At 39.7% G+C, this 12,256-nt stretch overlaps 1 protein-coding gene across 3 annotated transcripts in view; it reads right to left on the minus strand.

Moving 5' to 3' along the window:
* The window catches only part of LOC307022193 (complement C3-like), a 56,912-nt gene that overhangs the window by 20,732 nt on the left and 23,924 nt on the right, over positions 1-12,256 (minus strand). For all 3 annotated transcript variants that reach the window (XM_079654851.1, XM_079654850.1, XM_079654849.1), the window contains exons 20-29: positions 11,249-11,388; positions 10,280-10,492; positions 8,578-8,641; positions 8,373-8,462; positions 7,193-7,399; positions 4,536-4,611; positions 3,027-3,186; positions 2,803-2,898; positions 2,039-2,189; positions 1,549-1,634 (exon numbers count right to left, since the gene is read on the minus strand). In XM_079654851.1, the coding sequence (XP_079510977.1) occupies positions 1,549-1,634; positions 2,039-2,189; positions 2,803-2,898; positions 3,027-3,186; positions 4,536-4,611; positions 7,193-7,399; positions 8,373-8,462; positions 8,578-8,641; positions 10,280-10,492; positions 11,249-11,388 (1,283 nt within the window). The remainder of the gene's footprint in view (positions 1-1,548; positions 1,635-2,038; positions 2,190-2,802; positions 2,899-3,026; positions 3,187-4,535; positions 4,612-7,192; positions 7,400-8,372; positions 8,463-8,577; positions 8,642-10,279; positions 10,493-11,248; positions 11,389-12,256) is intronic.

Consider the following 12,256-nt stretch of genomic DNA (forward strand, 5'->3'; position numbering starts at 1 on the left):
TATGAATTATACTCTAATGTATGTAGATAGTATAAGAAATGTGCAGAATATGACAGTTTAATGGTGGAGGTACAAACACATATTGATAGATGTCTTGTAATGCGCTGTTGAGGAACCTGTGACCCAAGTTTTTCATTCATTGCATAACTACACCGTAGTTGTGTATATGATATGTCAATAAACCTTTGAAAATCTTGAAATCTTGAAAGGGATGTGCAAAATAGCCATTATACAGTCTTTAATTAACTATTAGTAGAGAATAACGACAAATGAATATACTTTATTACTCGTTTCCATTCATGTCAATTGCAGATAAATGTTTAGTCTTCTCAAGCATCAACTATCAAATATCTCTCCTGATTGTTGGCACTTGACAATCACCTTCCCGGAATTTTACTCAGGTTTAACTAAAGTCTGATTTAAGGGTTGTTTATATTTCACATCATTAATCAGAATCTGCAAAGTAACTCAAATAAGTGTAGTGGAGTAAAAATACCAGGTTAACCTCTGAATTGTAGAGTAGAGTTACAAAGTAACAATGAGCTGTCATGTGGGTATATATTAATGCTGGGCATTATGGACACAAGCGATTTTCCCCCATTTATTAATGATATGTTTTACATTTGATAACACCAATGTGTTTAATACTGGCAACTTCTAATTGCGGGAAAAACGAAAACGTTCAGTAGAGACGTCCCATGGAACATTTTGAGAAACACAATAGCCAGCATGTCTGGGGGGGCGTTCGAGTCCAGTTTTGGATAGTCTGGCGTGGTTTCGTTCCATTTCAAACAGCTCTTTGACGCTCAGCGTAACCTTGGCGCACTGCCACTCCAACATCCAATCCCAGAGCTTGAAGATTAATCACGGGGACTTTAGTCCTAAACGATAGCTGGGGATTATGGGTAGTGTAGTGTCTTCGGCCATCCTAAATTCCTAGAGGCCTACGTCTGTTTCCGGTTATTTTTATTTTGAAATTCAGTTCCTGACGGACGCCAAAAAAGCCCGAGATTATGGAAATAAACCGATAAATAAAAGCAAGGATAATTGTGTGTTATTGGTGAGTAAATAACAGTGTGTTATTTTGAAAAGAATAACAAATTAGAAGGAAAAAAAGATTTTAAAAATACAGATTTCAGTATTCTGAGGCTCTGAGCCCCATTTATTTTCCTCACAGACGGCAAAAAAAGTCCGAAATTATACGATTTAAAATAAAAGCAATAAATGTGGCTTGATATTGAGTAAGAACATGTTTTTATGAACCACACAGCTTCCGGTCTTCCACGACCCGACCGGAGAAAAAGACGTGCTGCTGGCACGAAACACATTACCAGTAGAAATACATTGCTTTAAAATTCGTGCTGTGCAACACGAAAAAAAGGGGGAAATCGTGTTGGTGAACACGAAATGCCATGAGACTGGGTTGGACATTACTGAGAAACACATTTCATTAAAAATTGTTTGCAAACCTTTATATTAAAGTAACATGGACTAAATTGTATGTTGTCTGTAGCATGAAAGGAACACACATAAATGCGACATGCTCACCTGGGCCCTGACCAGAGCGAGAAGAGCGTAAGCCGTAGCCTCCAGTGTGTAGACACTTCCATTAGGCATCGGCCAGTGGTTCAACTCTAAGGACGACACACAAATATCTTCCTTATTACGTTGCTATACATACATCTATTTACTCATAAATCCAGGATATCTAATTTTAGAAAATAATGTATAATTAAAATACGTAAGGAGATATTCAAATGTGCTAACTAATCCCCATACATATATCTGTTATTCAAAAAGTGTTACCAATATTTGTTGTGAGCAGGACATCGTATGGCTGGAAGAATATGTATGTCAATTACAGACTTTTCGTTTCTAAATGAGTTCAAACATTTGACATTTCTCTAGAGCAAAAATCATCCCATAATACCAATGTGTTGGTCAGGCTCTTAGTAGTTGTGGATGAGAAATCGTTTGAATCTAATCACCAAAACATAGACTATGTTTCCAAATAATAGTTTAAGAATATTAACAGCACCTGGGGAAGCAAACTTGTAGAGGATCTCGCGGTTCATTTTGTTTTCATTGGCCATGGCATATGATGTCATGGCAACAGCATATGGGTTGGTGAGGCTGGGCAGACGCCTTTCCAGATAGGCCACCGCTTTCTCGATACTGCCAGGTAGACTCTGTACAAAAGGTAAGGGAGGAAAGAGAATAAGGTGAGAACAGTCAGATAGACATTTTTAGGCAACCAAAAAAAAAAAAATACTTTCCATGAAATGAAAACAAACTATAAGTGGGTCTAAAACGAAAACATAGACAACATCCTAACCGGATAACACTATTTTAGCTACTATTCAATCTCATGGTAGCCTCGCCATAAAGCATACGCTGATTAATCGTCTATTTTACTCTAAATAGGACCATCATTTAAAAAATGAACATCATGCTTCAATAAAGAAGACTCAAATCTAGCGATTGCGACCATAACCTAATTTGGAAAATCTTTACTGAATACAAAATCAAGTGGAGTCGCCCCCTGCTGGATATTAGATGCAGCTTTAAGGCTCATCTGGATTGGCTTCACTTTTTAGACCCGGAGCATGCTGCTTGGACAGGAGCAGCAACAGGGCTGGCTGTAAAACAGAGCTTTACAGCTTTGCAGATGTGAGATGCTTCCCAGTGGTTTAGTGGTTCAGAAAGCTTTATTTCGCACATCCTCTGCGAGGAGACGGTAAATACAGAAATGAAACAGATGAGGGAAAAAGAGAAAACATTGTATGGAGGTAAAGTACTCACAGCAACACTGGCAGCACATAGCATTCGTGACTCCTGCATAGCAATGAGGCAGAAGGCCGTCATGGAGGCATCTGAATCTGCGCCACGCACATCACCCTAAACACACACACACACTTATTTATTTTTCGAATAAGGGTCGATAACATTCTATAGTTGTCAAACTTATTAGATATTTTTGTAGCACATAGTTGAAAAACAGATTTCTATTAAACCAGTGAACGCACCATCATCTCTCCATGGACCACTGTTCCAACTTCTCTAAATAAGCCATCAGGTTCCTGTGCGTAGAGAATCAGAAACTTGATGGCCTCACAGATGTGTTGGCTTTGCACTGCCACCAGATTGTTTGCCATGGCAAACACCTTGGCAACATAGGCCGTCAACCTTAGAGGAGAGAAGAAGGTGTAATAGTTTAGTTTTGTTCATACGTGACATATACAGTATCATTGTGTGAGTTTCAACCCGATATCACAGCAAGACATGAACATGTGACGACATGTTTACCATGCTGGGAGACGTGAAGATGTCACGATGTCGTCCCTTCAAACGTGACAGTTACACGGTATTGTTAACCCATGTTAACCAGTGGAGAAGTAACTGGAAATGCCAAGCAAATGCTACCCCGACGTAATGATTTAAAAAAAAAAAAATTGTAATAGTCACACTCGATTACACCGATTTTCTTGTTGCCCCAGCTGGTCGACACCTCTTTTAGTAGAAACAAAGGCTCCATTAATGTATTAAATAATAATAATACAATTCAATAACGTTCTTCAACCACCAGGTGTCCCTTTCTATCAGCTCTGCACCGCTATGGTGTAAATACAGCCTACCTACCAATTGGATCAAATATAAAAGTCAGATGTATTGTGTGAAAAGAAATGTAAGATGTTGTTTAATTGCTGATATATTTATGATCCACGTCACGTTTTCAGTTCTGGCGGCAGTTCTCCTGTTTGTCTAGAAGTCTTCTCAGCAGGGCTCTATAAATAGAGAACTAAGGCAGATATGTCATATTTAATGCAGCCGAACCGTGTATTACAATGCTGTTATGTGATGATTTTCAAAGAGAAAAGCAAGCACACTCTGAATAAAGTATTATTTTATTTTGAAAAAACGTTTTCAGATTTCACATCACATAAACACCAAATCCCAGCATGCATTGCGGCTAAACCATCCAATCATCGAGCTGAGGATCTTGCCTACGTCTGTTTCCGGTTTAGTTTATGACCGATGTATTTTGTTATACACACATTCCTTCACATTTACATTTTAATTTGCATTAAAGTATTTCATGAGGCCTTCTAACATGTTTTTAAATATAACTACAGTTGTAGTTGAAGAGTTTGTAAATTAACATGAACCCAAGCTGTTGCCTGGCAACTCAATCGCACAACGTCACGTCCGTTAATTCCACATCCACACCATAGATAGACTGTATCCACACGGATGGATTAACATCGATTTAATGCTTTAATGTAGCCTTTGTTTCTGCTAAAAGAGGTGTTGACCAGCTGGGGCAACAAGAAAATCGGTTTAATCGAGTGTGACTATTAAAAAAAATTATCATTACGTCGGGGTAGCATTTGCTTGGCATTTCTGGTTAACAATACCGTGTAACTGTCACGTTTGAAGGGACGAAATCGTGACATCTTGACGTCTCCCAGCATGGTAAATCGTCACATGTTCACGTCTTGCCGTGATACCGGGTTGGTGAGTTTAGGGATGCTCACCAGGAGCTACTTGGGCGTTGTGGAAGCGCAGTAAAAGACCCATCATTTTTCCGGTAGACAAGCTCTTGGTTGTAGCCTGTACACAAACAAATAAACACAACCATTTTTAAAAGTGCCTTTCATTGCTCTACTGAGTCTTACTGATTAGTAAAGTAACGTGTTATAGCAGAAAGTTTAATACAGCGTATTTCTGGTATATTCATTTTAATGTTACCTGATATATAGGATGTGTGTTAAACTTGAATGGACGAGTCAATTTTTTCCTCTTAATTATAGAGAGGTTTTTTTTATATATATTCCTAAAATGATGTCCCATTTTAAGTAGAAGTAGATTAGCGCAAATGGTCTTTTCTTCCACTTTTGTGTTATAATCAAAAGGTGTTTTTTTGGCTATTTGTCAGTAGGTAAGGTACAGTACAACCTGTGATTTCTGCTTTGAGTAAAATGATTAACAGTTGATAAGTATTTTAGGACGGAATGTTATGTCAAGTCTTGGACCTTCTCAATATAACTATTGAATTACATTTTCCAGATATTAGAAGAGGCCCATGAGTCTCTTTGCTAATTATCAATGGTCTTTGCAATTAACAGCAGATGTACCCATGTTAAGTAAATTGGTAAAGGTCAGAGGAACTCCAAGAGAGGGCTTCCTCAGATATAATACAGTTAAAGTCTTGTTAGTTCGTGGTTCATATCCAGCATGCATTAGCTAAGAAACGATAAGGATGTTGGTGTGTTAGTTAATATAAAGAAATGTATGTGCGTTCAAGTGCAGACGTTAATTGGATAATTCATATCCTGCAAGACTCCTAAAGATGCCATGAGATGATTGGGTCACACAGTTAGAGGGACAATGGTCGTTCTGAATTATCAATAGATGTATTCATTTTAAGTGAGCTGACTTCGAGGTTGGAGGAAGTTCAGAGAAGGCCTTAGGGTATAAGAACAGTTAACCTTTGTTAGTTAACTAATCCTAAGGATGTCATGAGACGATGACGTTTAAACATATACAAGTATAGCTTTCAGAGAGGCCGATGGAGAACTACCAACTCACTGTCTAGGGCTCGCCCAGAAGTGAAATCGCCAATAACAAATAGCTAGGGAGGAGCAACTGACACAACTCCTCCCATAGAATTTGTATGTAAGCTGTTCCAATGTTCATACTCAGCGCTGTCTTCTGACTGACCGTCCTGATAAGTATATCACACGGTGGTAGAATTCAGCCCGGAGTGGTCTGTATTTTATACTGTTGCAGAGTACTCTGTATTTTGTATTGTTGTTTTTTACCATTAAACTCAGCTTATTGCTTATCTCATAACTCGGTGTTCGAGTCCTTTTTCTTGTGACAGACTACTCATCAACGGACGGCGCGGAGCAGAGGTGAACCTTCCAACCACTCGATTGGGTGGCGCTCCAACATTAGAAGCCAGTTTAAGGAGTCCAGGGCCCTCATTTATAACGCCGTGCGTAGGAGTCGAGATAAATCATATTGTTTGGTGGATGCAGTTTGAACCAGAGTAGCAGCATGGAGGTCGGATCGTCACCAAAATAAATAAATAAGTGGTCCGAAAAAGGTTAATGACAAAATAAATACACATAGACACATAGACATCAGCACCTCTGTTGTTTCCCCGACTAAGACTGCAAGGAATCTGGGTGTGACCCTAGATAACAAACTGTCCTTCACTGCAAACATCGCTGCTACAACCCGCTGCTGCAGATACACGCTTTACAACATCAGGAGGATACGTCCCCAGCTGACCCAGACATCAGCGCAGGTTCTGGTCCAGGCTCTCGTCATCTCACACCTAGACTACTGCAACTCCCTCCTGGCTGGTCTACCTGCATGTGCCATCCGACCTCTGCAGCTCATCCAGAATGCAGCGGCTCGTCTGGTCTTCAACCTTCCTAAATTCTCCCAAACCACGCCGCTCCTCCGCTCCCTTCACTGGCTTCCAGTAACTGCTAGAATCCACTTCAAGACACTGGTACTTGCGTACCATGCTGCGAATGGATCTGGCCCTTCCTACATCCAGGACATGGTTAAACCGTACACCCCAGCACGTGCACTCCGCTCTGCATCAGCCAAACAGCTCGCTGCACCCGCACTGCGAGGGGGACCCAAGTTCCCATCAGCAAAAACACGTGGGTTTGCTATCCTGGCTCCAAAATGGTGGAATGAGCTCCCCATTGAAATCAGCACAGCAGATAGTTTACACATCTTCCAGACTGAAAACTCATCTCTTTAGACTCCACTTCGAGAGTTAGAATTACTAACAAAGCACTTATATACTAATAAAGGAGTGGCTTATCTAAAGCCAGTTGAGTAGCACTTGAAATGTTTTAGCTCTATGAAACCTGATGTACTTATATGATTCTGTTTTCTTCAAGTTTGTATTTTGTTGGTCGAACGCACTTATTGTAAATCGCTTTGGATAAAGCGTCAGCTAAATGCAATGTAATGTAGAGCTTCTTTCAAATGATTCTGCTGGCATAGGCTTTTAAAAACTGAAACCCAAATGAGGGCTGTACAGGGGTGGTATGGATTGATTTTCTTTTTCAAACTTCTTCTACAATGTCAGACAATTTAAAATCACACTTATAGTGGCATTAATAGGATTCTGCTACCTGTACTAAAAATACATCAGTGACCCTACCAGTCTTGATGTGTTGGAGGGCTTCATTACGTTTCTCAAAGCCCACAGTTTCCCACTGGTTGGTTTTGTCTAAATATGCGGCTGCAATGACAGGTAGGGTCATGCTCATCATGTTCTGCTCTCCATTGCCAGAGGGCTGTTTGATGAGAGTACCCGTAGAGTTCCCGCTAACAGCGTTCTCCACGAGGGCAGAAACTTGTTCTCTCCCTGAATGAACACAGACAGACAGAAAAGAAACACAAAACATTATAAATCAACAAGAACAAACCACGAAGCAAACAAAAAAGTGCCCCGACGACCAGTGAGGTAGATATTTCCCAATAAGAACAATACAAATGTATACCAATTGTTTATATAACGGACAAGTCAAATCAAGCAATCTGATTGGTTCTTACCCGTGATATACTGAGCGTATACCACGGGTAGAATTGTAAATTACTTTTCACAACAAGTCAGTATCCCTCCGCGTCTGAGAAAAACAGGACCGTTGGGCTGAAAAGCAAACTGCTTGCAGTTTGCTTTTCATACTGGAACAAGAAAGCAGCTGAGAAGTAACGGGGCAGAAACCCTCCTTTTTACGCAGCGGTCCAGACATAGACATCAAACGGCAAAACATATTCAGTGTGCAGTTCCTTTGGCATTAGGGCAAGGATATCTAGATGCTTTCCAAGGTTTGACATAATGAATTGTGCTACTTTTAAAGCAAGCAACGATGTTTTCAAATCTGTAATCAAAGAGGTTCGCAAAAACACTATCGACCAATCAGATTGCTTGATTTGACTTGTCAGTTTTATAAATATATTTACATTTCTTCCGTTATGAAAAAAACTTACAAAGCATAAGATGGAAACATTTAAGATTAACTTCGACCTCCGGGGGGGTCTTACTATGGAGGAGTGGATTGAGGAGTTTTTCAGTGGTCGCACAATAAACAGCAAAATACACATTAATGTAAATAAACAGCCAAATAATGGATCAACGCTCTCTGTCTAATATACACTTGGTAACCGTTTTATAAAAGCAATAGCTTGTTTTGGACAAGCTTCGCGTCGGGCCGAACCACGCCCCTTAGCTGTGATATAATGAGCATATACCACTTCCTGTCGTGAGCTATTGCTTAAATATATCGTTTCCATTGTACATATCATATATCAATCCCCTTTATGGCATTATGTCCCACCTGTCACAGAGATCTGTGTGCGTGTTGGTGTGTTTGGAACCAAATCTGTCATGGCAATTCCACTGTTGAGAATTTCTTCTTGTTCACCATCTAAAGGGAGAAACAGTGGGCAAGTTGCAGCATCAATTAGCAAAAGATAAACACATAATGTTGATAAACCACTATACTGTATAATGCAGCCATGTCATTCTTCAAGGTAACTCACCTACACCTTTATTAGTGGGGTCTAGAATTACAATCTTAGGATCTTTTACTAGCACACCTTCAGGCTGGAAAAACAACAGGACAAACATTAGAAATCACATAATTTGCATAACTTTTTGAGTAATCCTCTTTGCTGTTGTTTAACAAAGTCAAATATGGTCCAAATTTAAATAAGATATTAATATTCAATAAGATGCATTTCATAAACATGACAGTTTACCAAAACTGACTTTACCAGACTATTTCTCTCATACCCGTAACTGTAGCTTTGTCACGTTATTAAACTGATTGTATTCAAACTGAGGTTTTTAAAGGATTTGTAAACGGCTTGTTGCTTGAAACTAAAAGTAGTTACAAGAATATTGCATCCATAATGTAACAGACCTCGGATAAGTTCTATTTTATGGCAGCTTGAACATTGTACTGCAATAAGAGAATGATTCCACATGGTGTAGGAAAAAAAACCAGGACATGTAGTCTTTTTCCAGCCCACTCTCTTCAGTCTGCGTACAAATGACACAACTTTACACATTGGAAATGCGTGCAATAGATACTCAGAAGTCTGATTTTGTGTGCATATGATACGCTAACCATTCCCATTGAGTTCTGAGGCCGAGTTTTGTGTGCATATGATACGACACGTTTTGTCCAGTCGGGTCTTGGTAGACCGGAAGCTGTGTGGTTCATAAAAACATGTTCTTACCGGTTCTTACTCAATATCAATCCACGATTATTGTTTTTATTTTTAAATCATATAATGTCGGACTTTTTTTGCCGTCAGTGAGTAAAAGAAATAGGGCTCAGAGCCTCAGAATACTGAAATCTTTATTTTTTTAAAATCTTTTTTTCCTTCTAATTTGTTATTCTTTTCTGAATAACTCACTGTTATTTACTCAACACTATCACACAATTATCCTTGTTTTTATTTATTTGTTTGATTCTATATTCTCTGGCTTTTTAGCCGTTCCTCAGGAACTGAATTTCAAAATAAAGTCACCAGAAACAGACGTAGATAGATATCGGATACCATATAGCATTAACACCATATCCCGATGTACATTGCGGCTAAAACATCCAATCAACGAGCTTCAAGCTGAGGATCTTGGGTAATCAGTTCAGTGGGTTTGTGTATCGCAATAATGCTTGAAATGTCCCTTATAGGCCTATGTCTGTTTCCGGTGACTTTATTTACGGCTAAAAAGCACAAGATTATAGAATTAAACGAATAAATAAAAACAAGGATAATTGTGTGTTATTGGTGAGTAAATAACAGTGTGTTATTTAGAAAAGAATAACAAATTAGAAGGAAAAAAAGATTTTAAAAAATACAGATTTCATTATTCTGCGGCTCTAAGCCCCATTTCTTTTCCTCACAGACGTTAAAAAAAGGCTGACATTATACGATTTAAAATAAAAACAATAATTGTGGCTTGGTATTAAAAGTAAAAAAAAAGTGGTATTGAGTAAGAACATGTTTTTTATGAACCACACAGCTTCCGGTCTTCCAAGACCCGACAAAAATAAGTGGTGCAGGCACGAAACGTGATATGCACGAAAAACTCTGCCTCAGATCTCAAAGGGAATGGTTAGCATATCATATGCACGCAAAATCGGACTTCTGCGTATTTATTGCAGGCATTTCCAATGTGTAAAGTCGTGTCATTTGTACGCAGACTGAAGAGAGTGGGTTGTGTTTTTCTTACCACCACCCGCAGCATCTTCATAATTCCATCATTTAGTGACAAATCGTGAACAGCAGCTTTGACCTCAATGCGGAATTCTCCTTCTTTCATGGGAATGATGATGAAGGGCACAGATCGTGTAGTTTGAGCCCCTATTCGGACCTCCTGGCGATACTTTCCACGCTTTGAAGCCGAACTGCACACATAATCCTCCTCAATCAGATCAACCCGCACCTTGAGAACAGGACAAAGATGGACTGGAGATTGTGAAGTTGCTCAAAGATAAAGACTATTATTGAGGATATAATAGGATTACATCAGTTTTATTTTGGGTCAGCTAACGAGAATGCATACTTGATTTTAATTAAAATTTGATGATTTACACAGTTTTCTACAGGATAATCTGATCTGGATAATAAAAGGCACACTGTAAATATTGCAGTAAGGTTTCCCGCTGCTGAGGTGAACCGCATCTATTGTTTTTCCATCCCAGTTCAGACAACGATGCCCCGCCTCCCACACGGTATCCAGTTCTCTTTATTCATACATGAATTAGATTTGACCATGTCCACCTCCACATGACAGAAGCATTGACGCAGCATCAGAGCGTCACCTGGGGGATTTTCATCCCACGAAAAATGAATTTGACGGCCCCTATCGTTGTTTTCCCAAGCTACATCATTGTATTACTAGAGTATTGTTTAGATGGGGAGGGTGTCATTATCTTTTTACGTCCATGACGCAATCGTAGGGTGCTATGTCAAGCATTCGTCATGCAGGTAGGGGTAATAATTCAATCTAAAATGGGTTGGAAAACAATAGGTGCAGGCCAACCACCATGTGAGCAGGTATTACACTTATCAAAGTGTAGAGTAGGAAGGTCATTCACTCTCTTTTTTGATACAGTATGTCAGTTGAATATTTAATGTTGATTTTGCATTTTAGTCTAATGTTCTCTTGCCTCTTTTACTGTATGTAACACAGACTTACAGTTGCAGGATTGGGGCTGTAGTTGTGCAGAATTGCCTTAACTTCCAGCTGCTCTCCCCGGACAGCAGAGTATGGCAGCATGAGATCAATGAAGAATTCCTTCCGGGCAATTACCTCTAACGGATCACTAACACAGATTCCTTAAAAATGAGAGGGACAATAAAAAGGGATTACATAGACAAGGTTAGATGACTCAATGAAACAGCTTTCAGTCACTGAATTCTCACCGTGAGCAGTGTTGGGTGTAACGCGTTACAAAAGTAACGGAGTTACAGTAATATATTACTTTTTGCTGTAACAAAGTAATTTAACGCATTACTAATGAAATGTGGGTAGTATATTACCCGTTACAATGCTCAGTAACGCAGTTACAACACATTTTAACCCGAAATGAAATGGTGTTTTGTTTTTTAAGAATGTACTAACATAGCGAGACATTCCGACACCAGAGACAAATTGTGCGGGTAGAATAGTAAACCTGGTGTTTACCCTTCAGGCTTCGTGTCGGGATCTTCGGGGCAGTTGAATGTTATGCACCCTCTCTATTCAAAAAAGAGAACGGAGCGAAAAATACAAGCAAAAAATTGTGTCAGGTGCGCGTGACCTGCTCTGCTGCGCGTCGCGTGCATCATTTCCAAAGTGCTAACACAGCAGTGACACACATCTGTGGATAATCATTTATACCAAAATGGTTAAAGCAACCATCACTAAACGCCAGCAACACTGCATCTACTGCAGACAGTAGCAACAGGTCAGATGGGGACATCACGTTACCCTCCGTTGTGGACACTAGCTTACTCCCGCCTGACTTGCCTCCCTCAACCCCGGAGCAGCAGTCTTCGTCGCCCGAAACTACGCCGCCCCTTGCCCCCAAGGCAAAAGAGAGCCTGCCCAGGTATATCTAAACAAGTACCCGCCTGTACAGTGGGGTTAGGCGGTCATTGTGCAGCTTGTGGCATAAAAGTAGACAATGGCTAGAATATTCATGTGAAATAGTGCCATATTCTG

Source organism: Notothenia rossii (assembly GCF_949606895.1).
Source record: "Notothenia rossii genome assembly, chromosome: 10".
In the NCBI taxonomy this organism is placed as follows: Eukaryota; Metazoa; Chordata; class Actinopteri; order Perciformes; family Nototheniidae; genus Notothenia; species Notothenia rossii.